The sequence below is a fragment of the Lates calcarifer genome, linkage group LG5 (genome assembly GCF_001640805.2).
Source record: "Lates calcarifer isolate ASB-BC8 linkage group LG5, TLL_Latcal_v3, whole genome shotgun sequence".
In the NCBI taxonomy this organism is placed as follows: domain Eukaryota; kingdom Metazoa; phylum Chordata; class Actinopteri; family Centropomidae; genus Lates; species Lates calcarifer.
In genome coordinates this window covers 21916108-21941716 of record NC_066837.1, presented here as the reverse complement: position 1 = coordinate 21941716, position 25609 = coordinate 21916108, and the positions used below count along the sequence as shown (strand labels likewise).

The window sequence follows — 25609 nt, the reverse complement described above, 5'->3', positions numbered from 1 at the left end:
TCAAATTGCAGAAAATTGTGTAATTTTTTTTCTGAGGAAGGACTCAACACTCCCACTCCCATTGCATAAGGTCTGAACTGTAATCCTTGTGTTACACATAGCAAGTCACAAGATAACACTGGGACTTCTCTGGACATCAGATATCAACTGTATTAGAAACATCTGTCTTAAAAGGAAAAATACACAACAACAACAACACTACAACTAGTGAGGGTAGAAAATCTCCCTATTTTACAAGCTTATCCATTATTTTTGGGGGTGTTTGTTGTAAATGTACAGATACAGCATATTTTACATATTTAATGAATGGAGCGGAAATTGAATACATTCAGTACAGGCAAATAGATGTCAGAATGCCTTGATTTAATGGGAGGAGACATCAACAACGGAAGGATGTGATGCAGAGATTTTCTTGTTTCCTCCCTTTTAAACAACCTCAGCCTCATTTCATGGTTATTGTAAAATAACCTAATGTTTATCAGTTTAAGAGCTTGAATGCTGTTCTTGTGTTGAGGTTACACTTTCTAAAACTTACTTGCAATACATACACAAAACAACAAACAATATATTCAGAGAGCTGTGGCCATCTCCTTTTGGAGGATGGACATTTCAGATGTAAACTAAAGACAATACAAGGAAATAGGAAGCCCCCTGTGCACAGACCAGGTTCCAGAAGTTTCCCAGAAAACTAATGTCAAAGTCGAGCCACAGGGCTTGTCTAAGTTCACAGCACTGGCCTGGAGCAGTACATTTGGCCACCTGGGAACTGGAAAGGACAGATCCATAGTAATGGCTGAAGGTAAGACAATCTATCTGACCTAATGCTGAAAAATAAAATTGCATTTATCCTTTGATTAAGATGTAACATGCACTGTGATAGTGGAAAGAACAAAAGAAGCAGGAAACAAAAAACTGTTTATAATAATGTCAGTGACTAATAACCTGATTCTTTTGTGTCTCAACGGTATAATTCATATCACAGCAATACCACTGCGAGAAAAGAAGCAGAGAACTCTACCTCGGTCTGATGGGTGTGGTCTCAATAACTTTGACGGTATGTTCATTCATTGTCTCTTGCATAAAATCTCAGTGATTAGACACACATTTATCTGTGCCACGTTCTACTACAAGGAATATTTTATGAAGCTATACTAATGTTTATACATGGTTTATTATTGCCTCCAGGTCAATATCAGCTTTTCCCTTTGTCTGGGCTTTATTCTCCTCTAGTATTATTAGCTCTGTCTTGCAGCTACTTTTTAATATGTTTTGAAACCTTATCAGTAACTTAAAAACATGCATCATTTATTATAACATCTATAGCTGCATATGTTATGGCTTATTAGTCACTCAATTATTATTTATATTTAGTACTTAACTCTTAACTATACTCTCCATTAGAGATTAAAGCTTGCCCCTGTTTAGTGTTTGAGGTCCTGTAAACATTTTAACTGATGTATCAAATGTTTTCTGGTTCACTGAAAAAAAAAAAAAAAAGATGCATTACCACAGTTGGCCACATGAGGCATATTGGCAGTAATGCTGAAGAATGAGTCTGCAAAATGATAAGAACAGGAAAAACATCCGTTATCCTGACAGAGGGGTGTTCAAGCATTATTCCAAGATGGTTAGAAACCAGCTTCTGATGGTAGAGCATTTGCAGTCATTCTGATGTCTGATGATCTGATTCTGAAGGTTTAAAGTATGTGATATGACATTTGCTAGCTTATACTATTCTTTTTTCTTGCCTTTGTTGGCACATCTGCTTCAGTTCTTTTTACCTTGCTGCAAATGTCAGTTGCAGAGTAGTGTGCATGTGTATCCTCATATGTGCATAACCGAAACAAAAAAGGGTCTCACTTGTAAGAACATTGCACTTTAACACCCCTAGTAGTAAAAAACTTGACAGGGTAAGTAAAAAAAAAAAAATAAGGCAGGTTATTTTCACGAAAGAGATACACTAGACAAAGAGGTTTTAACATCCCAGTGACCCAAATGGTAGCCATAAATCTTAATCAATGGCAAAAATATGTAAAATGTACAGAATTAATTTTACTTATGTTGTTACAGCTCTGGATTTGCCTGGAGGCTTGAGGATAGTTCTGGTGGGAAAGACTGGATCAGGGAAGAGTGCGACAGGAAACACCATCCTTGGGAGAGCTGCCTTCAGAGAGGACCCGAGCCCTGTGTCTGTGACCAAACACTGTGAGACACAGAGCGGGGAAGTGGATGGGACTGTGGTTCAGGTGATTGACACTCCAGGTCTGTTTGATACAGGCATCACAGAGGAAGAATTAAAAACCAGAATAGAGGAATGTGTCAAGATGTCGGTGCCTGGCCCTCATGCCTTCCTACTGGTGATCAGGCTCGGAGTGAGATTCACAGAGGAGGAAAGAAATGCTGTGAAGTGGATCCAGGATAACTTTGGAGACGATGCCTCCATGTACACTATCATGCTATTTACCTGTAAAGATCAGGCTAAAGCTGACAACGCTCTGAAGGAGTGCAAGGAGCTACGGAGACTCTCAATAACATTTGGACGTAGATACCATTCGTTCAACAACAATGACGCAGATGACCGCATACAGGTCACAGAGCTGATCACCATGATCAAGGAAATGGTACAGGATAACGGGGGAAAACACTACACTAATGAGATGTATGAAAAAGCCCAGAAGAAGCTCAGAGAGGAGGAGGAGCAGAGGAGACAGGAGGAGGAAGAGAAAAAAGAGGAGGAGAGGAAAATGTGGGATGCAGAGAGGGAGATGAAAGAGAAGAAGAGAGAAAAGGAGAAAAAGGTTAAGAAGAAGAATATACGTGTGGCTTCAGCTATTGCTGCTGTGCTGGTGTTAGCAGGGGTGGTTATAGCAGTGGGAGCTAACTCCACAGTGGCTCTGGCTCTAGGAGCTCCTGTACTCATCCTGGGAGTCTTGTGTGGTTTAGCTGCCATTTGCATGTGGAAAGGCACAAGATGCAAAGCTAAAGAAGCTGTTTTAGTATAACCTTGCAGAGGCTAGTAAACAAGGACACATTTATCTTTATCTGAGGTATGTGACTGAATACACAGTATTCGAAATACAGTATTAGTGTTTTACATCTCACTACTCACTGTTAGAGTTAATCAGTGAATGATGCTGTTTTGGCCTTCTCTGCATTCTGCTGCCAAAATAATTAACTTTTGACACAACATTGCCATAACAGATCTATGTGAATTTAATACTGACAGTAAACAAATGGTATGAAATGCAATTCTTGTTTTCTTTTTGTTTGTTTTCTTTTCACTCATTTATTGTTTGGAGTTTATATATAAACCCACATAATGCATTATACTTGAACAGATATTTTTTGGCTTATGAGAAACAGTTTGAGTCCTAATAAATAATGTTTGTGCTATAGATCTAATGATTTTTCCTAATTTATACAATTATTTCTAAATTAATGTACAGATTTAAGTACTGTTCCTTAGTTAAACTGTAATGTGCTATTTGCCTCACTATATTATAAGTAACATTATGAGCTCACTTCCCTTCAGGAAATGTGAGACAATGGTAAACGTCCGCTGACTGATCACATTCAAGTGAGGAAACATTCTTAACAGGGAACTGAACTCACTTTGCTGCATTACATCACTGCCGGCACATACCATCTACAACAAACCTGACCAAGAAAGGCCTTAAAATGGTGAACTGAAAGCCAGACTGAACATTCTGACTTAGCTTTTCTATGTAGTAATGTAAAGCAAAACATCCTCTACAAACTGTACAATGGAAAATCAAATTCATACTTCCATTAGTCAATTTTAGCATGGTGGGTGTAGCACTTATTACTAGTGCTTTAATTTAAATCCATCACATGAAGCTTTTAACCCAAGAAAAGTGATGTCCTTTCTTTGTGGCTTTTATATCTAAAAGAAAGAAAAGAAGCCCCTCAGGTTATTTCTTTGTCGAGTAGAAGAGGTATTTTGAGCCAAACATTTTTCAGCCTACTAGCAAGTTCTTAATTCACTAGTTCACAGACTCAAGACTCATCAGATGGAATAATGAGGCGTATTATCATCACTAGTGTATTTCTATTATATAATAGCCAAAATGTAACATTAAAATCTTGTAAAATGCAGTTCATATGAATTCAAATGTGTACATCAGCTGGAGCTGTTGCATTAATGTAATTAATAAAAAATAAATAATAGAATTTACATGTTATTATTCACATTAAGCAATTAGCCCCTTTTATGCATAAAGAGGAAACTGAATGTGACATGCATTTAAAATAAACACATAAAATGCACTGTAACTATCAAGCGCATCTCATGCTTCAAGGTTCAGCTTTATGGAGCAATACAGGACTGAAATGAAAAGCAGCTGGGTTCTGGTGATCGGCTACCTCAAGCAGGCCCAGCCAATCCGTGGGTAGGTCTAACTCAGGGTTACTAGGGATGCCCAGAGAATCCTAAGGGGGGTGGGTCAGCTGCCAGTCCTGGGGCTGATAAAGAACCTATTCTACAAGTTCAAATAAAAGGCTGACCAACACCAATGACGGTCAATACTGAAGCTACTTACACATGTGTAAATCCAAACTCTGCCTGTCACCTTCCCAAGTCTGGAAAATTTGTCAAGCCAGTAGGATTCTTGGTAAATGCGCACAGAATCCCAAAGACAGCTCCTGTTCAACTATTTGCTGAAAATAACAGCTAAATTGACTATTTTGGTATCTGATCAAACACCCATCAGTCTAATGGGGAGGTATTAATTCAGGAAACATGCACACACCTCTGCTATCCAGGCGTCACCAAAAAGAGATGCTTGACAACAAACCCAGATGTAACATACTTTGTTGATGGCTCTTGCTATAAGGACCATCTAGGCAACCATGTCTGGTTTGCTGTGGTTAAACGAGAAAATGAACGGTTCATAACAATAAAAGCAGAACACTGTGACCAATCATATTTGGCACAATTGGCAGAACTGAGAGCTCTGATGGAGGCTTGCAAATTAGCCAGAAATAAAGTTGCAGATGTGTACATGGACTCTGAATATGCCCATGGTGTATGTCATCTATTTGGAGCAGTCTGGCAACAAAGAGGATTTGAGGCTCGACCAACAGGCCGGGATGCCAGTCCAGAAAAAAGCAAGAAACAAAATGTTTCCAACTCAAGTGCTGAAACTAATGAGCACCCTGATGTTGGCCTCTGGATGTTGCCAGAGAATCAGGCGTAGGAGAGGCAGCCATAGAGGGGGTACAGGCTGGTTCCATTCCACCACCACAGAGTGAATCCAAAAAACACAAATCAGATGAGTATGATGCAACCACATACATGCTAAATGTAGATTCAGAGATAAAAGTACCTACACTAACACTGACAATAAACAGAGAAACTGATAATGTCCTTACCTCTGCTAACCTGGTGTATGAAGAAGAAAAGAAGGTAAGGCTTTGTGGAAATGAGAAGCAGAGATACCAGCTCAGAAATTAGGGGGGGAAGAGTTCAGTGTTCAATCACAATGGTGACTCAGTAGATTTGCTCAGTATTATCATTGGTATTGATATCTATATGCATGAAGTGTAAGAATTTAATATTAGTCTAATCATGTTGCATTTAATCCTCAATCAGGGTAGAAGTTCATACACATAACAAGTGAAAGATATTACTGATCATTATCACATGTTTTACTTACACACAACTGCACAAAGCAGGCAAGAGTTAGCTCAGTGATGATTGTCCATGCTTACATTACATTTATAACTTGGTTCATATAGTCCATACTAAATATATATGTATGATCAATGCAGGTGCAGAATGTGATCACCTAGTGATATGGAATGTTTTGGGGGTTGTGGGGGAATTTTTCCCAGCAAAGATTATGCCGGGTTTTTCACCTTTACTTGCATTGATTAATTGGTTGGCATCTGGTGACCTTTTACCATTTTATGGTATGTGTTATATTGTGAATGCCTATGGTTATCAAAGGTTGGGGTATGACGGTTAAATGTTTGTGTGTGAAGATGTGTGAATCATGCCTATGTGCAAGAATGTGAGAAGATGTGAGAGGGCTGTGTGCAAAAAACAGAGTGTGGGCATGGTAAGAAAAAACAGAAGTAATCAACCGGGCTCAGTGGTGTGCGGTTATCAAAATAGGTTGACATACATGTTATTGTTTCATTTGCAAATAAACTCATTCAAACCCGTAAGTCACAGTCCAGTCTCATTTGTAGGACACCCTCTCGGATACAACAATACCCACACTACATACACTGAAAGGGCTCAAGGTTCAGTTTTATTGACTTTGTATTTGTTTGGACATGTAGCAATATTGACACAGAAATGCATCTGAAGGTTCAAGGTTCAGTTTTATTGTCCTTGCACAGTCCAAGACTGGAATGATTCTCAGTTGGACATGTAGCAACACCCACACTACATACATATGAAATATATAAATAAGTCAGTCCCACTCATCTTTCAATGATTCCTCTTTGCCGCTCCTCTCTCTGTAATTAACAATCTCAACAAGCTATGAACCCTCGGCTTAAATCAAACTATGTGTCAGAGTCAGACAGACAAAACTGGACCCACAGAGCAGACCAGAGACAGTAGGATGAGGTGAGGCGGTTTATTCACAAGAATAAGTAAAGGCAGGCAGAAGTACAAAATCACAAGGCAAAAACCAGGTCTCAAGAAACAAACTTGGTCAAAATCACGAAGAACTAATCACAGGGAAAACGCCAGAACGCTACACACTAGGACACAGACAATCTGACAAAGACACGCTGGGGAAACCGGTTTATATACACAGGAGGGGAGGAGATAATGAGACACAGGTGAAATCAATGGGGCAATCACACACAGGGGAAGACAAGACACCTAAAATGAACACAAACAGGAAGTAAGGAAAACCAAAAGAATAAAACAGGAAATCAAAACAAACTACACAGTAAAGGGACTGACACTATGAACTACCATGAGGGCATTCTGGCAGCTGTAAAAATGCTGTCTGCAATGATTATGGGGAGTACAATGTTCAGAAAACCTCATAAATGTTCATGAAAAACAGACCTAGTTTAGTATTATAATCCTACTTGTAATGCTTTTGTTAGGGTGTTGTTATAAGACATTATAATACATTAATTTCTTATACATGGATTATAAATCAATGAGTAGATTATTAATGTTTTTTATGCCCTTACAGGAACAGTTTTACATTTTGGAAAATACTCTTATTGTATATATCGTATTTATCGTATATAAAAGAAACAAAGAAATAAAAAAAAAAAAGGAAAAAATCTATCCAATATGGACATGAAAAGGCCATTAAAATAAATGCCCTCAAAAGTTTGCTTAAGACATTACCTAGCTGTTTGTTTTTGGTTTCATCCACCTTCCAAGAGCTTTAGAAATCCCTGCCCCTGTGATCATTAAAAGTGATCCCACTCTAGCTGCCATTCCTACTTCCTCCGCCACTATGGCAAGACCAGCGACTGGGGGGTTAACTACAGCTGCAACTGCTGCTGCTCCCATCAGAACATCACCCACAGTGTTGATGGTGTCTCCCCGCTTATTCCACTTTTTGTCCTCATTTAACTTTCTCTGTACCTCTTCGTATATGCTACTGGTGTAATGGTTTCCATTTAATTGTACTATCCTGTCTATGCTTTCAAACAGATCAGCCACCTGAGTGCGATTTTCCATGCGTGTGTTATCAAACACGATGTACCCAGCTTTACAGTCTTTGATGACCTCCTTGAGCTCAAGATTTTTGGCTAAATAGTTCTCAACTGACTTTCCCTTAAGTTCATCACCCCTAGTGAAAAGCACCATGGTATAGTTGGAGGCTTCCTCACCAAAGTTGTCCTTGATCCATTTGACAGTATTCTTCTCTTCTTTAGTGAATCGTACATCCAGTCTGATCACCAGCAGGAATATATGGGGTCCTGGGAGAGACAGCTTGATACAGTTCTCTATTTCACTTTTCAACTGGAGCTCTGTCATCGATGTATCAAAGACCCCAGGGGTGTCAATGACACTCACAGTCCTTTGATCAAAGTGTCCAGTTTCTTTTTTGCAGCGAATTGTCACAGATGACATAGAGATGTCCTCTGTCTCAAACTCATTTCGTCCCAGGATGGTGTTCCCTGTTGCACTCTTTCCTGATCCAGTCTTTCCCAGCAGAACAATCCTCAGGCTGCTGTCAGCTGGAGAGCTGGAATCTGTGGAGAAAAAGACAGTGATGTATTCTTGGGTTTTGGGTCAACTCACAGACAGAGTGTAAAAGTCCTGCATATATGCCTACACAAAAGTAAATACAAACACTCACCTTTAGTTAAACTCATCTTGTGGCAGAGAAAAACTACCAGGAAACAAAGATCAAACCTAACTTTGAACCACAAAATCTGTCTGTGCTTTTCTTAACCTTCCAGATCACCTCACATCTGTTCTTGTGTGTGCTAATTATTCCCTCCTCTCTTTTTCCTCTCTCCAACAGATTGGTTTCCAGGGAAACAAAACTCTCTTTCTCTCTCTCTCATAAAAGCAGTTTCCTGGAAAATGAAACTAGAACTTGAGAGACCTGTTGACATAAGTTTCTCACATGCTAAAGCAGGTGACACCCTCTCTGCACACATTACAAGCAGCTATTACTCTGAACGTACAACAAACAATACTTGGTAACAAATACATGGGATCAGATTTAAAGGTGCTGGAGGAGGAGAAAGAAAGAGGAAGGAGTAAACCAGAAACATGGAACCCAGGGTGAGGCTGTGTCAGAGTGAGAAAGAATGCCATGCAGAAATCTCTATACGTCTGACTCATCAGCCCACATTGCATCAAAGCCAGATATATTTTTAGTCCAATCTCTGCTGCCAGCCTCAGAACTATCAGCCATCTTATCATACAGGTTATTCCAACTATGCATACTTCTGCAGTGAGCACAATGCAACTAACGTAGGAAAAAATGTGGACATGGTGGTAGTGGTTCTAACGCCTTCTAGTGGCTAGTTAATGAACAACTTTTAATTTGTCAACATGCATGCTGTCAGAGTGTGTGCACAAGTACTACAAAAAAAAATCAGTAGAGTCAACTTTTTTTTTTTTTTTTAACTTAAAAATGTTATAATTTCTACATCTAACAGTGATTGCTATAGTTTTGCACAATAACTGAAGAGGCTGTACTTGTCAGGTCTCCTGTCTGCATCAGTCTCCAGCTTTCACCTCCTCCTCCTTGGTTTCATCCATAATCCACCTCCAACAAATGACAACATGGTAGCAATCAACAATGTCTGAAACAAAGTGTCCTTGTGCTGTCATTTTTTGCATAACTAACTGTGTGTGTGTGTGTGTGTGTATGTATTTAGTATGCAGTATGACACACTGCTGCCCTCCTACACCCCTGCATATGAGATCCAGAGAGACAAGCTGACCAGTCATAATAGAAGAAAGACACCAACTACTCACATCACGCAACTATACCACCAAGAAACTCAGAGAGTCTTGTTAACACGCTGTCTATGGACATCTGATTGAAAAGTAAGTTTTATAGAATTTTTAATTGTGGAACTGAGTGGTCAAGCTTCACTACTTCATTGCTTTATAGCAGAATAATATGTTTACTGCTCTAATGATTTTAACTACTAGCTAAGATCTACTATTACTTCATGTGTGAGTTAATTTTAAATCTGCTTCTATAAAGTAAAATTGCTGAAAACAATGCCATCTTTACCTATGTAGGTGTTAAACAAGAGGGAGCCATCTCAACATCTCACAATCCCTGAAGATCTCACTGAATGACTGTGGGAAGATCTGACGTTTATTTACTCAGTACTCAACTCTCAGCAACCTTCTTGTGAGTAAGAAAAGAAAAAACGTGGACACAGGATTTTCTACGGAACGTTTTTGTTGATGTTGAGAGTGTTCTAAAGTTTCTCTCAGTGATCATGGCATCAACAGGTCTCCAGCTGCTGGGCTTGGTTCTGGCTGTGCTGGGTTGGGTGTGCGGGGCATTGGTGTGTGCAGCTCCTCTGTGGCGTGTGTCTGCCTTCGTGGGCGGAGAGCTGGTGATTGCCCAGGTCTTCTGGGAGGGACTGTGGATGAACTGCTTGTCTCAGACCACGGGCCAGATCCAGTGCAAGACCTATGACTCCACCCTGGCCCTGCCCATGTCTGCCCAAGCAGCCCGGGGCCTCACTGTCCTCTCCCTGCTCCTCTGCCTTCTGGCCCTCATACTCGGGGTGGCAGGGGCCAAGTGCACTCACTGCATGGGTGACGGTAACCAGGCCTCCAAGGCTCGGCTGGCTAGGATAGCAGGGGTGCTCTTCCTTGTGGCCGGCCTTGCCTACTTGATACCCATCTGCTGGACGGCCTATGCCATAATCAGGGACTTCTATGATCCGAATGTTGCAGCGCCTCTAAAAAGAGAGCTGGGCCCGGCTCTGTATCTCGGCTGGGGGGCGAGTTTGTTGCTCCTGGTGGGGGGCTCTCTGCTGCATGTTGGCTCTTCTCCACCAGGAGGAAGAGTGCTGCCTGTTTTCGGAGGGGTAGCGAAGGACAACCCGCTTACGGGGGCAGCAGGAGAGGGGAAGCAACAGGAAAAATCTTTTGTATGAGCTCATTTTATTGGACATGTGAGGTATGAACAAACTCAGAGGTCACAACCTCATCAAACAAGCTTTTGGAAACTGCAAGATCACAATCTGTAGAAGGCTAATCAGCTTCTATTGTGTTTTGTATTAGTTATCTGATAAAACTGAGTCTGTTTCTTTACGTTATAATGTGGATTTCATTTCACTTTTTACACGATTAACTATATAGCAAAGGAGCTCTAATTGAATTTACATTATTTAAGGGATTTGTGTCAGAGTGGGAGTTGAAGTGAACTGTGGGAGGATTTTAGATGTTTACTAATGTGTGTGAGTTACATTTCTCAAATTCCACCCTGCCTCTGCTTGTGTTTGTGTTTGTGTGTGTGTGTGTGTGTGTGTGTGTGTGTGTGTGTTGGGGGGGGGCAGTCTGTGTACAGAAGGACAGTGTACATAGTACTTCTGTGTATGCTGGTGTGGGCAGTCAGAGTGATGCTAACTGTTTATTTACTTTTTATGGACTTCTCTTTTTTTTAGTATTCAGTATTTACTCTTTATGTTCAATTTTCCTTTTTACTTCTTTATTCTTTTTTACATGTATTGTTTTTTTAAACTGTGGTTCTGCAATATGCACTTTTGTGCCCTTTTGTTGATGTCAGTTCAAACACTCCTACTGTCCAAATTTTAGAGCTTTGTTGTTTGATTAATTATTAATATTTATGTAATGTGTATTATTGTGTACAATGTATTATAACTTCCATTGGTTGTAATTTTCTTAATTTAGTTCAACAAAAAAGAATTTGTTGCTCATCTGAACTGTTGTCTGACTGTAATAAGATGGTTCAGTGTTGGCACTCACCTTTCTATTATGTGACTGTAATATCAATGAATACAGTAGTTGTCATTTTAGTTCATTTTCACTATCATATAAAAGTAGTCTTTAGCCACTCACCGGATTACAATGTAAAAAAAAAGAAGTCAGGATTAGCATTACAGACTCTAGGTCTGTAATAACTCTAATGATAATGATGATATAATAGAAATAATCTTTCATAATGCTTTTACTAATAGTTGTCTTAATAACATTATACAGTACACATTATTCACTGCATGTACATAAGTGTGACATTGCATTTTCCACCCTTACTTTTTTGTCAATGACAGTCTTTTGATGTATCTTCACTCATGTACAATAAATATATCTGTTTACTGTCCCCACAACTGGTTATCTTTTACACATTACATATAAGCTTCCTCTGATAAAATGGTATGTACATGTAGAATATATCTTCCCTACAGACACATGCCATATCCCCAATTTTTGTGAGGACTGTGAAACACTGGACTATTCTGATGACTTTATATCATTAAGACAAGACAAAAAAGACATGTTACTGTCTCAGAAGAATGAGGAAAAAAAACATCAGATGAAGCACAGCATGTCACTTGTAGGGGAAAGGCATCTGGATATTTATGTCCATGGATAATGAATATGTGTAGTAACAACACACATAATACACTTGGGGGCAGTAGACAATAAGTAACTAATGTTCTCTCCAATATAAAGAACATTCACTTGTGAACTCATATCACAACATCCACTACAACTCTGACTATTTGTACAAGCAGAGAGAAGGCAAGATAATGTAAATACTAAGTGATGAAGAGCTAAAGTATATGCTTGGCATAATAAAATGATAAAATGCAACTAGTGCTGTTTTTATCAGTTTGAGTGCCAGTTAGCAGCTTTTGGCAATCCCCTTACATTTATGTTGACTGTAGTTTCTCTTTTTGCCAGAGTATATCGCTGTGAGTTATTGCTGAGTTGCTTCTTGTTGACTACCAACACGTCTTCTACAGCTGTCCTGCCAATGCAGCATGTTTGCAACAGCGATTAAGGAATAGGAGTATAATTGTGTTTGGTTGTGTAACAGTTACCCTATATTGTAAAACCTCTGTAAGTTTCAAACATGCCGGTACATGTCCATGTATCTAGTTGAACTGCTATAATCTTGTTCATTTGTTTGGTGTGAGTTAAAATAAAATGCTGCATATGAGCTCATAGACAACTTTTATTGGAGACATTATTGCAGAAACGGATGCAATATGGTGCCAAGAGCCAGCCAAGAAAAGAAATTCAACAATGTCTCCAGGCAGTCTTGCCTGCATGCTGCCCTGCTACACTCTGCACAACACAGAGGAACAAATTCACTTGTTTTTAAGGGCACGCAAAGACCTGCTGCTCTCTGAGCTGTGCCAAAAGTTCCTCTTGGAAAGGAACACACATGACTGTAACTTGCCTGATTAAGACCTGCAAAATTTAAAAACTTACCTCTTTTCTGAAACAACATCGTCATTACCAAGAACTTAAACTGCAGTTTACATTACACCATTTCATGTGTAAACAATGAAATCTGCTAACAGGAGGATACATCTCCTTTAACTTACAGAATATGTTATTTTAAAATGTTCATTTATTATTACTATAATTATTAAAATTTGACTATTAACTGAATATTAACTTTGGATCAAAAGAATCAAATGAGAGTTAGCACGCTGTAGTTTTCAGCTTATTGTCTGATTTCCATAAAGTTGAGTCCCAACAGCTCTAATAAGCCCTCTGTCAACAGACAACTCCAACTGTTACACTGCATGCATGAGAGATAGTCTTGGGTTTAGGAAAAGTGTGGGGCACCCTAGTTGCATACAGGCTAAGGCGCCATCCATGAACTTGGCTGGCTGTGGTTCCTCATAATAAACTCAAGATACAGGTGTAAAACGACAAAAACCCAACAGGAGTGCTTTCTTTAAAGAAAAAAGAAAGGCTTAAAATAATGGGCGGAGAAGACCAAACTGTGGCAATGGATGTCGTTCAGCTATTGAACACAGGGGGCGACAACAAGCCCATTAATGTAAACACAGTGGTCATTCAACACTAATGTAAAATACATGATTTATGAAGCATCTTCAGACATCATATGAAAAATCAATTAGAAAAAGCATCAAGTATGTAGATCTATACTAGCTAAGTTACACATGCTATAAAATTGTAGCTGTAATTGTGGTCACAAGCTAACGGGGGAAATAACATCTGACACACTTACAACCAGTTTGGTCTGGTTTATTCTTAAAAGAAATAAAATAGTCAAATATTAAATACACTAAGAAAAAAAGACCAAGTCTATGTCTTCAACTGTATGACTACACTCAGTGGCCACTTTTTTAGGGACACTTGTGAAATCTGATGCAATCCACTGTAACAGCTCAGCCATAAATTTTACCTTTACAAAGACAATAATGTTAGTTTTGAGCTGTCACTGTTACAGAGGTATTCATTTCTCTTTATTTGTTTATCATTGAGGTTGTAGGTTGCAGCAGTGTGGAAATGAACAACTTTATACTGAGAGATGTTTCTAATGTTTTAGCCACCCCATTTACAATATTAGAAACACAATTTTCAATATAATACAGCCCAGTAACACCACCTCTGACTACAATCTCAGTAATAAAGATATAGTTTTATTAACACCAAAAAGAAAGTTTTAACAAAAGCAGGCCGTTTGAAGCTTGATATAGGAAGAATATGTGGCAGAGCGGTTGTGCTGGATTGAATTGGACTGTAAAAGTGTACCTAATAATGTTGGACTCCAGATAAACAATGCTGAAAAAGGCCGATGGTTGAACCTAATTGTCCTCTTCAGGCCTATATCTTACTTCTCAAATGACAGTTGTTTGAACAAATAGAAAAGTTTAAGGGTAGGCTATCCCATATTTATAATTTATAAGTTCCTCTACTGAGTTACCTTAAAACTCACCACATTGCAACAGCAACAGTGCGTGTGAACTCTGTATAAGACAGTACACGCTTGTTACTGGTAATCTTCCCAAAACGTTGTTTTTTTCATGGTAAACTGAAGTTTCAGCTCCTCGGAGAATGTGGACTACTGTCCTCTTAAAGAGACAGGGGAGTATTCGGCCGCTCAACAGCTACAGGAAAGATGAGTGTCACTTTAAAACTCGCATGACAGTCGGTAGTGGTGAAAGTGGGGTATGTGAGTTTGTACTGTTCGGGGTTTTAGCTCGCCCATAACCCGCCGCCGTCGACCTTTAGATCTCGGGCCCCGGGGCGGGTAGGCAGCTCCGCCGTCCACGGTGGCAATTGGCTGCGCTCCTCTCTTCTGTCTACAACTGCTTCCTACTGCTCCGCGTGTCGTGGCCCAAGCACAGCAGACAGTGCTCTCTCTCTCTCTCTCTCTCTCTCTCTCTCTCTCTCTCTCTCTCTCTCTCTCTCTCTCTCACACACACACACATACACATGCATACACACCCGCCTTTCACGTGCAAACACGCACATTATGTGGCGTGAATGCGCGCGATGCTACTGGAGCCCAAAGTCCTCCGGACCGTGTCGCAGTCTCTTATCGGTATGTTTGAAGATTAACGAGGTTATCCGTGTCCAGTAGACCACAAGCCACCGCCAGCTGTACCAGGCCAGGAAGCCGACGGAGCGGGGGCTGACAGCGTGTCGAGGCCGGCTGGGAGGAAGGGAAGTCAACCGCTGAAGCTGCATCGGACTACAGCAGAGGACGGGTACCATCATGACCGAGAAACGGATGTCACGCTGGTATTTCGGGGGGTTGGCGTCCTGCGGAGCCGCCTGCTGCACGCATCCTCTGGATCTCATCAAGGTGAGGGGGCTGAGGGGGGAGAGGGAGGACAGCCAGTGTCCGCCGGAGGGGAGAGGAGTGCAGGCCTGAACAGCAGCCTACAGCTGTTTCCAGCGGTAGACGCACAAGACAAGACAAGACAGGCTAGATAGCAGCTATTTATCCCCGGACGACTCATCATGTTACTGTACCATTTTAAGCGATCACTGTGTGTTCGCTGTAGCTGCAGTGAGATTTTAGTGACCATGCCACGCTGAGGGATCGCATGTCTCCTGTGCTGTCACTGTAATGTCAGTGAGGATGTACAGGGGTATCATATAGCCCTATAGTAATTAGATATTAGAGAGTAATTGTTGAATTAAATTTTAAAGTATATGTAATGTCACAGTGTAGTGGTAGTTTTAGATGAAGTAATAAGGGTTTATTGAGATGAATATAATAATATAATTTTAGGATCACATGGGAGGGGGGTTCCCCTCCACAGGCAGCCTGTCATCGCCTGACAGCAGGTGTGTGTCAGTGGGGTCACGCATGTTCACGATTGTTAATATAGAAGGGTAAACCAGTACATCTCAACCATATGTCAAAATCCTTTCTCACTTTGCATGTACCTCTCTTTGGGTTGAAGGGTGGACAACCTCACATGACCCTGATAATGCAACTGGTCCTCAGGAAGTCATGTGTTGTATAATTGCGCAGACAAGGCCAGTAATCACCTCTCTGGAGAGCTTCATTTCTGCACCAACTTGATTGTTAGTTGAAATTATAGTTCCATAAGGCTGAAGCATGAAATTGTGAGTCTGGTGACTTTGTTGCTTCAGTGATCATAAAGTCTTTTATTATCATAGGTGGAGTAGTAGTCAGTGTAGCTGTGTTACCGCTCTACTTGTAGTGCTGAGAACAACCACATTTTTGAACTGGCCTGTTTTCTCTTATGGCTTTCACCAAATAACATTTACAACACACACACACACACACACACACACACACACACACACACACATACAAAAAAAACAACAACCAAAAAAAGATCATATAAACTCCACACTTAGAAAAAAGTACAAAAGTGTGTTTTTTTATCTTTAGGAAGGCAAGTATCATTAAGCATAGTGATTTACCCCAAATTGTAGTTATGTGTGATCCTCACCCTGCAAAGTTATCATTTAAAGTATAAACAGTAGCTTAAATGGCAGAGAATGAACCTTTGCTTTCACATTCATTGCAGCTTTAATTTGAAAAATACTTCTTGAAGATTTTTAAAAAAATCTAACAAATATTCTAATTGATTGAATTCTGGAAAAAACAGCCATGAGCTAGGTTTGAATTAAGTTTACTGCTTGTCTGGTTGACAACAGACAATTTCTTGCCTAGATTGGGCTCTCGTCCATGGGTGTTGAGTCGGTAGGGTTCCTATGTGTGTGTGTTTGGCTTTATGATGTGATCAGTTGTGTGTCTGTTTATTTAAAATTTCAGAGGAGATTACTGGCTCATGAATGCAGGAATGGTCCAAATGGCCCTGAGAAGTTGTGTCCTATTAACTTTTGAGATAGTGGGGTTTAATTTACTCCTTTGATGAAGTGCCGTCCTACCCCACGGCCCAATCCTCAGTCAAAGTTGACACCATTGTAAGTAAGCCAAGTTAGCTATTAGCAGCTCCTTTTTGCAGTGGGCCCATGGATTTACAGATAACAGTGGAGACACTGAAGAAAACTTTAAAACATGATAAGTTCTGGAGTTATAAAGAGCCTCTCTTTTCACTGATTTCTAAGGCAATGTAAGGATGTGCAGTCATGATAGACAAAAAAATAACGATGTCCTCGGAAAGTGTAAATGACACCAAACCTGAAAATATGTGTACCAGATCAGCATCTTCAGATTTGACTGAGTTGTGACCCCAAGAAAGAGAGCAGTCTTAGAGCAACTTTAAAGTACCTTAAAGAACCACTTACCACACTCTTACAGTACCATAATTTCCTCCATGCAGGTATGGTGCAGAGGGTAAATATTTACTTTCTATTTTAAGACTGTTTGAGGGTGACTTGTTGCCCTTTTAATGATCCCTTCCTCTCACCCCATACACACGCACACACAATTTTAAGGCAATACAACACCGCAAAGCGAACAGCCTCAAATTAAAGCTGAGACTCAGCACTTGGAAATCAATTTCATTGTTTCCTGTAGATCCATTGTGCCAGAGTACAGAGGCAGGCGGAACAAAAGAATGTGTCACTGTTCAAATACTTACTGATTACTAAGTATATGCTCATGTAGTTTTACGCCAGTCAAACTGTTCAAGTGGCAGTCAGGTGAAGAGTGATACTGGTGTTGGGCGCAGGTTACACTACATTTGGTCCACAATCAAGTCTGTTGCTTTTATGAGCTACATCTGACAAGTGAAAGGGAATAGTTTATGATTACAAAGATATATAAACTATTAAAAAACATGCTCTAAAAACTCACTAAGAATGTGAGAATGATTAAAAGAACACCTGTTCAGCTCTAAATGACACATTGTAGACAAGTTGATCCCACACACCTTATTTTATGAGCCTCTTAATCCAAATACTGAAGGTCATGGTTCAAAAATATAAAGTTTATATGCTTAAATTGTCACTATGATATGAATAAAAGTTCCTCCCCCCCTGACGGTGACATGACGTGATCTAGAAAACATTCCTTGGTGGTTTTACAGTGGTGGTGCAGAATGGACAATCCTTCACAAACTGTCTTTGACAAATACTGACAGCAGCCAAGTTTAATTTAAGCCTGTCATTTAGTTACTTATCGAGTCAGTTTGAAATCAGTCACCACTCCTTCCGATTATTTGTTTACTCTCACACGCTAATCCTCACAGGCTAATGCAGCTAGATGTTGCACTGTAGCATCCAGAGCCTGTTGTTATTTCGAAGTGTGATTTGTTTCCCATAGTACCCCATACCCCCCCGGGTGGTTATAGGTATGGTAAGGTTAGGCTCTGGTTAATGTAAGGGAAAACACATATCAAGGGGAAACAGACTTAGACACAAAACCGGACAACTTAAAAAAGAGCAGTTGCAACAAGATCTAGCTGAGGTGAACACAACAAAACAGAGAATATAATGGAGGGATCAGATTTTCATCATCAACACCGAATGTCACTTCCTACAAGTGAGAACATGCATAATAGAAGCTCAAAGAAGCACTGTCTTAATCATCGTCCTCATACTTACTCATAGCAGAGTGGACTGAAATTACCAGTGTTGATTTCTGTGCAGTTGAGCAGGACGACATCATTAATGTTGTTAAAACATTTATGGACGGTGAGACAGATGGTGACTTTGTTGCAGCACTGTATGAAGCTTAAAACGTTAATGGCTTCATAGTGCTGCACACTTACGACACTCTTGTAAAAGCAAACAGCTAAATTTAGAAGGACTGAGGTGTAATTTGGAGTAGAAAATATGTGAATATGGTTTTCAGCAGAGAAGTAGGTCTTAACTAAGCACACATATCACAGGGCAAAAAGTGTCGAGTCATGTTTTATTGAGTTCCTCCTTTTTTGTAACCCAGGCATTCATTCCACCCTCAGAAAGGCTAATCTATCATTGCCCTAAACTGATAAAACAGAGTTGCTAAACAGGATTTGTCAGACGTCACCTAAAAAGACTTGAAGCCAGACACTTATCAGCTCATCTGTGTGTGATGTTTCACCACAGTGTGTACATGAGTGTTCTTGTGCATATACACATTAGCTTGCTGATGGGTCAATAGGACTTTGTCTTAACACTTTGTGATGCTCTTTACCAGAGCTTTAAGGCAAAAACACCAGAGTTACAGTCAGTTCTGTCTATGCCTGGTTTACATTCCTTGAAGTTCCGAGTGAAACTTTGACTTGGGAAGTATAGGATCCAGTATGTTTGGAAAGTCAGGATATTTCAGGCTCTCCTGTTTAGACTTTGACCATTGTTTTTTTGCCCTTTGACACACTTAGTTGCTTAAATATGTTAACTAGTGTGTCTAAGTGACTCCACAAGAAGGAACAAGAGGAAAAAAATGCTGTGTCAAACCCAACAGGATCACACACCGTCTGTGTCTGTGTCGGCAGATTTGTCTGCCACTACGGTGCCTTGCGTGGTGTTGAAACTGGCATCAAGCCTAATACATGACTGTCTCTCCAGGTACACCTGCAGACGCAGCAGGAGGTGAAGAAGAGGATGATGGGGATGGCCATTCATGTGGTGAAGAACGACGGCGTGCTGGCGCTTTACAATGGCCTCTCTGCCTCCCTTTGTAGACAGGTCTGTATGTCTGTAGCTTATCACTCTTTTCTTTATAGTTTGGCAAAATTAAAACAGAATGAAATACCTGACAATAACATAAAGATAATAAAGATAATAATAAAACAGACATGTTGGACATAAACTAGTGTTCTGGAAAAAATAAAAGGCTTTTTTTTAAAGATACATCTTGCTTTCGTCTGTGCATACACAACTTCCTCCTTAATGAAGGAGTGCATCTGTCTCAGTTCTTTTCCTGACTGAAATGTAATTTGAGTAAAATATTGTGTTGACCATCAAGTTTTTCATTTTTCTGGTTAAAGGAAGAGCGATGTATGACAGACCATTAGAACTGGTTTTTCAGTAAATATCCTGTAACTGCTGCAGTCTAATGAGACTCAAATACATTCACATCCTGTTGCCTCCTCAGGTTTGCTCTCAAAACATTTAATTAGGTTAAGTCAAACAAAATAAACAAATAAACAAACAAAGTGCTGGTTTATGGGAGTATCCATCCATCTATTATCTATACCACTTATCTTTTGTGGGTCACAGGGGGGCTGGAGCCAATCCCAGCTGACAGTGGGTGAAAGGCAGGGTAGTTTTATAAAGCACTCAAGGATTGCAGTGTGTATAGCAGGTCTGTTGGGGTAGAAACAGTTTAATCACAGCCACTAGATGATGAAGAGTAGGATAAGCTTTATCCTATAAACAGTGCTTCTGTTGATGGGCCTCTGTAAAATATCTGTACTCTCCTTTCAAACTCACCAGGCTCCACCTAGTGGCTGAAAAATGAAAGTGTTAAACAGTGAGCAGAGTACAGGATTCATTCCTCTCCTCTCCTCTCCTCTCCTCTCCTCTCCTCTCCTCTCCTCAGATGTCCTATTCCCTCACCAGATTTGCCATCTATGAGACAGTGAGGGACATGATGGGTAGCTCAAGCCAGGGCCCCATGCCCTTTTACCAGAAGGTCCTGCTGGGAGCCTTCGGAGGTGGGAGCACACACACACATTAATGCTTTCTTCTCCCTTGCTCTCTCTCTCTCGTTCACTTTATCTTACATACACATGCATGAACACATGCAGTATCACTCATGCAGGATTCCTCTGCCAACAGGTTTCACTGGTGGGTTCGTTGGTACACCGGCAGACATGGTGAATGTCAGGTAAGATGCCAGAAGCAGCATTAATACATGCGCAGTTCCCGCAAACAAACAGTTATGGATGTTTTTGGTCAATGGCCAAAAAGAGCAACCTGTGCAGTTAAATGATCTGAACTGTTTCTGTTTCTAGGATGCAGAATGACATGAAACTACCACCAGAACTGAGGAGAAAGTGAGTGTTGTAACTGGTTTTCATCAGTCTAGATATTTAAAATCTTTTACTGTCATTTAACATTAATGTTTTTTTCTTCCAGCTACAAACATGCCATAGATGGGCTCTTCAGAGTCGCCAGAGAAGGTAAATCCCAAGAAATATGACGTGTGTAACCTCATATGTAAAGCACAGTAGCATCATGTCTGACATCTGACCTGTGTCCTGTACTACAGAGGGTGTGAGGAAGCTGTTCTCAGGAGCCACCATGGCCTCCAGCAGAGGAGCGATGGTCACTGTCGGACAGGTACGTCACCCTACTCACAGTCTGTAGGTTGGGATTTTTCATCTGGAACACTTTTACACACTTTTCTGGCTTAAAGTCTACAACCTAAGTCAGATACATATTAGTGTATGTATTAGCCACGTTAAAGGGAATTTTAAATTCAGAGTCCATCTCATCATTGAATAAGATGATTTATTAAAATATAATTAAATTGAAGGTACATCAATGCTGAATCCATTTCCTTTATGAATAGGCTGCCTCTTTAAATGGTTCCATTTAAATATAATACACTATGCATTATTAATCCATATAACCTCAGCCTCACTTGAATTAAGTCTGTGTTGGCAAATATATCTGAAAGACACTGGCTTCATGCAACTGTTGGCATCCAGTTAGTCCAGAGATGTCATAGTATTTACATAGATTGACCTCTGGCTCTTAATGTCAGTTTATCTTTTTTTTTTGATTTTGAAGACCAGCATACATCATTGGTGGATTTCTGTCTACCACAGTGTCTTTTTTTTGTACCACCACTGGGGGAGAAGCCAAACACTGAAATGTTATAATTTAACACTAAAAACTATTTTTTTGTCTCCTTTTATTTTTTCAATTTTTAGTTGGCATGTTATGACCAAGCCAAGCAGCTCGTTCTGGGAACAGGGATGATGGGAGACAACATACTAACACACTTTCTCTCCAGCTTCATTGCTGTAAGTATCAGGTTTTATTTGTGTGTACTGGACACCTGACTCAGTCAGTGTGTTAAGTTTACACGGTTCTTTTGTCAACTGATCTCAGCTTGCGTGAACTGCTCCTCTGCAGGGAGGCTGTGCTACATTCTTGTGTCAACCTCTGGACGTGCTAAAGACGAGACTGATGAACTCAAAGGGAGAGTACACGGTGAGTAGATCCCTCCTCACCTTCTCCATTGTCTCCTCTAATTCTTTCATTCCCTTCTGTTTCTGCTTTTCAATCTTCTCAATTTCTCAGTATTCATTCTCACCCAGCTTGTCTCTCTCTCTTCAGGGGGTGACACATTGCTTACGAGAAACTGCCAAGCTGGGTCCACTGGCATTTTACAAGGTAAAAAAGCAGTTGTGCAGTCCCTTTATTTAGGTTATTTAGTGCCACCGTTAATCAGGAGTTCTTTACAGGTTCTTCAATGTATTATTTCAGTTATTTGACTCATTGTCAGACAGGATCACCCCTGGGTGCCTTGATTCACATTGACCAGTTAGAGCTGCTCCCTGCCTGTAGCACAGCAGTGAAAGAAAATTCCTCTGCCCTGGATAAAACCACTCAGTCCAGAGTAGTAGGGGATGCTGTAACAATATAAATGATGATGGGAAAGTATGGGCTATAAACTAAATTTGCCTGTAATGTATTCACATACAGGCTAATTAATTTCTGATGTGTACTAGATTCATCTTAACTCACACACTTTTGTTGATATAATCCAATAAACAAAAGCGCCTTGAATACAACAGTGCATGTGTTATACTATGCAAATAAACATGCAAGAAATGGAGCAGGAAGTGTGATAAGAAATTGTTACTTTTCAGAATAAAAGTAGTAGTAGTAGCTTTAAGTTGACAGCTGTTACGGGAGACAACTATAAATAATGATCCAACGCTACATTTTGTTTCAGGGTCTCGTCCCAGCAGGGATCCGCCTGATTCCCCACACAGTGCTCACCTTCATCTTCCTTGAGCAGCTCAAGAAATATTTTGGCATTCGCATCATCTCCTGAGCACGCTCTGTGACGGGCCACTCTTCAGCCCCTCCTCTTACCCCCTCCCAACACTGCCACCGCTGTTCACAAGACCCCATCAGTTCTCTGCTTTTAGCATTTCCAAGAAAAGAAGGGACGTAAGGAAGTCACATCAGTCCTGCAAGCTCGTACACGTTTCCTTCTCCTTTTGCTCTACCTCTGTCTCATGGCCAGACACTAAGTGATTTTAATTATCAGGAGCACCACCTGCTGGAAGGGATGAATACTGGAATAACAGATGATTGCCTATGCTAGGAAAGAAGTTACTAATTATACATGTGCTTTCCTGATGTTATTAGCATGACCTTCCAAATTTAGAGAGATTAAAATTAGCTTTAGCAGATGTTTAATGTACATTAGTTGTCCATCATAATTTCAAGTCCTGTTAGTTACGTGACTAGATGAGAAGTTGTATGCCTTGATTACAGCAGACTAATTCCTGATCAGATTTTGTGATTTATGTTTTAATCTCAGCACTAAGTACTTTAAACCCAATCTATCAGTGGTGTACAGCGCCTTCAGAGCCCACGCCACTGTAATAACAAGACTGTGGCTTAAAAAGTTTGTGCCAAGAATGTGTGCTCTATAGTTCTCTACCACACTTGATTGTTTTCATAAAGGCCAACATTAGCAAAAGTCTAAAACGTACTTATGAAGCTATAAACAAACACAATATAGCCTTGCGGTTCTTACCAATTCATAATATTTCCCAAAAGCTATCACTGAAACATGAACTGAACAAGGTTTTATGTAATTGCATAGTAATCATTCCCAGTAGTGGTGACCAAATGTGATGCCCCCTGATTTTTACATTTACAAAGAATTATTTGTTGCCTGTTATTATTTTTGAAGTGGAAATCAACCTCTAACACGTTAAAATTTCATTCCACTCCTATCACTATATCATTCTTATATCTTTCCGGGGAAGAGGACCAAGCTCGTCTGTCGTGTTTGTTTTTAAGTGAGGAGGGACGTTAGTGGAGAAACTGTGAAGAAGAAGGTACATTTGGCAGCGGTTCTTTTAGTTTTCATTCCCAGTGAAACTGTAAATGACCACTTGATCCCTTTTAAGTTCTTACTGTTTGAATAGAGATGCCTGTTTAAAAGCTTGTAGGCAACTGCTGTACAGTATAAATATACATGTAGCATTTCCATCTATAATATTGTTTCATTGAGCTGAATGCATGTCAGTCTTTATGACTCAGGATGCTACTGTTTTATACAGCACTTTACTGAAAATCCCTTGACTCCTACTGACTAAGCTGCTGCGTAGATACACATGCTGCACACTAAAACGTGTTCTAAAAGTAAAAATGGAAACATTTTCATTTGTTTTGATTTTACACTATTAACAGCTCCAGGTGAGCATGTTTTGTGGCTCTCGTCGGTTATCGTCCCGTGATAAGTTTGACTTTGGTTCAGAGGAATCAAGCGTTCCCTGTGCTGTGCCTGTTCTGTTTACACAGACCATGTCAAGTAATGTTGCCTTACAGGATCTGTCCCACAGGGGGCAGTGTAGTAATGTGTGAAGTATCTTCTCTTATGCAGCCCCGCACCTTCATCTTAGAATCCATTTAAAGATAAGAGTCACAGTGTCACTGACTGACTCTGTTTGCCTGCATGTTCTTATGTTCAAGAGTTCCTTGACAATGTGAGGGTCTGGACTGTAGGTCAGCCATATTATATTATATTGGTAATGTTAACCCTAACTTTATTCATACGCACAGTAATAAAACTGGATGGACCCACAGTTCTGGGAGTTGTGAATTTGTATTTTGTAGATCATTAACTAATGATTTTGGAATTAAAATACTAATGGAAAATATGTGTCTGTTTTTTATTCAGTACATCAGGCTACAAACTTATTTATTGTTTTGGTAGTGAATGAGATTGGTGTAAACTAAACCACCTTTTTATAATTATTATTTTTGTCATGTCGTAAATCAGCTGCAGGCCCTCTGGGCTGTGTTAAATCCACGTCATAAAACAAACAGAGAGATCTTTGTGTTTCTGGTTTCTGCTGCCACAGGCTCACAGTACAATGATGCTGGCTGTGACTGGATTTGCCCTCATCAGAACAAGGGAGTAGTTTGATGTTGGCTCTGCCAGTCCTTCACACCAGCCCACAGACTTGGTATCAGTACTTATTTCACACAATTACAGCTTCTCAGCCTGCACCATGTGGCAGGACTGTCCACAGTTAAGTGGTGGTATTCAGCTATAATGATAAACGGCGGCAATGTGACTCCGTTCCTCTGCCTAGATGAAGATAGCTGCCCATTCCTTTATTAATACCATCCATCACAAGCAAAGCATTAATGAATCCAACCATTCACCTCTACCATCACATGTATGTATGGGAATTCATGAGACTTATGCCTGTGCATGCACTCTGCTGATTTTCTCATCATCAGGAGTGCTATTTTTGCACAGCCTTGGAATGCTGCCTATGTGTACAGTGATAAGGAAAATCAGGCTGTAGGCCTACTTATTGTGATGTTCTTATAAGCTTTGATTTTAGGAGGAACCATCACCCCAACAGCCACACTCATTAATGATCAAACAACTCTGTGTTTGGGAGCTATAAATATGTGCTGTTTTCATAGACAATAAGACGATATTGTAGTCATTATGAACATATGGGTGCAATAAGAAACCAGAAACATGTTGTGCAGAGCATTCAATATTGTTTAAAGCATTCAGAGATTCAGGGTGTAAAAGCAAATTCTGGTTATGAAAATACCAAAACT

The 25609-nt window shown here is 40.1% G+C and overlaps 4 protein-coding genes across 5 annotated transcripts; 3 read left to right on the top strand and 1 right to left on the bottom strand.

Annotated features, from left to right (window-relative positions):
* Nucleotides 1-14: 14 nt before the first annotated feature.
* LOC108885444 (GTPase IMAP family member 7) lies at nt 15-3395 on the top strand. 2 transcript variants are annotated; one of them, XM_018679804.2, is made up of 3 exons: nt 15-799; nt 983-1054; nt 2071-3395. In XM_018679804.2, exons 1-3 carry the CDS (start codon nt 790-792, stop codon nt 3000-3002), a joined length of 1014 nt encoding a protein of 337 aa, XP_018535320.1. In that variant the 5' UTR covers nt 15-789; the 3' UTR covers nt 3003-3395. The 2 variants fall into 2 exon arrangements, with proteins under 2 accessions (XP_018535320.1, XP_018535319.1); XM_018679803.2 differs by having other exon boundaries at nt 15-1054.
* Nucleotides 3396-6594: 3199 nt separating this feature from the next.
* Nucleotides 6595-8636, bottom strand: LOC108885443 (GTPase IMAP family member 9). The gene is made up of 2 exons (XM_018679802.2): nt 8310-8636; nt 6595-8202 (listed from the first exon to the last, which is right to left on the bottom strand). The coding sequence occupies exons 1-2, from the start codon at nt 8323-8325 to the stop codon at nt 7346-7348; spliced, it is 873 nt and encodes a 290-aa protein (XP_018535318.1). The 5' UTR covers nt 8326-8636; the 3' UTR covers nt 6595-7345.
* Nucleotides 8637-9393: 757 nt separating this feature from the next.
* LOC108885442 (claudin-9-like) lies at nt 9394-11780 on the top strand. Its single transcript, XM_018679801.2, has 2 exons — nt 9394-9517; nt 9719-11780. Exon 2 carries the CDS (start codon nt 9925-9927, stop codon nt 10591-10593), a length of 669 nt encoding a protein of 222 aa, XP_018535317.1. The 5' UTR covers nt 9394-9517; nt 9719-9924; the 3' UTR covers nt 10594-11780.
* Nucleotides 11781-14885: 3105 nt separating this feature from the next.
* Nucleotides 14886-24682, top strand: slc25a10b (solute carrier family 25 member 10b). Its single transcript, XM_018679800.2, has 11 exons — nt 14886-15254; nt 19391-19510; nt 20367-20481; nt 20606-20654; nt 20782-20823; nt 20906-20949; nt 21039-21109; nt 21706-21798; nt 21911-21988; nt 22115-22171; nt 22737-24682. Exons 1-11 carry the CDS (start codon nt 15165-15167, stop codon nt 22836-22838), a joined length of 861 nt encoding a protein of 286 aa, XP_018535316.1. The 5' UTR covers nt 14886-15164; the 3' UTR covers nt 22839-24682.
* Nucleotides 24683-25609: the final 927 nt, after the last annotated feature.

Bases quoted from the DNA above. Each gene is read 5' to 3' on its own strand.
- LOC108885442 (XM_018679801.2), top strand. From the start codon at position 9,925: ATGGCATCAACAGGTCTCCAGCTGCTGGGCTTGGTTCTGGCTGTGCTG.
- slc25a10b (XM_018679800.2), top strand. From the start codon at position 15,165: ATGACCGAGAAACGGATGTCACGCTGGTATTTCGGGGGGTTGGCGTCC. The intron at 19,511-20,366 runs GTCTGTATGTCT...TCCTCTCCTCAG, and splicing joins CTGCCTCCCTTTGTAGACAG to ATGTCCTATTCCCTCACCAG. The intron at 21,989-22,114 runs GTGAGTAGATCC...CTCTCTCTTCAG, and splicing joins ACTCAAAGGGAGAGTACACG to GGGGTGACACATTGCTTACG.
- LOC108885444 (XM_018679803.2), top strand. From the start codon at position 925: ATGTCAGTGACTAATAACCTGATTCTTTTGTGTCTCAACGGTATAATT. The intron at 1,055-2,070 runs GTATGTTCATTC...ATGTTGTTACAG, and splicing joins TGGTCTCAATAACTTTGACG to CTCTGGATTTGCCTGGAGGC.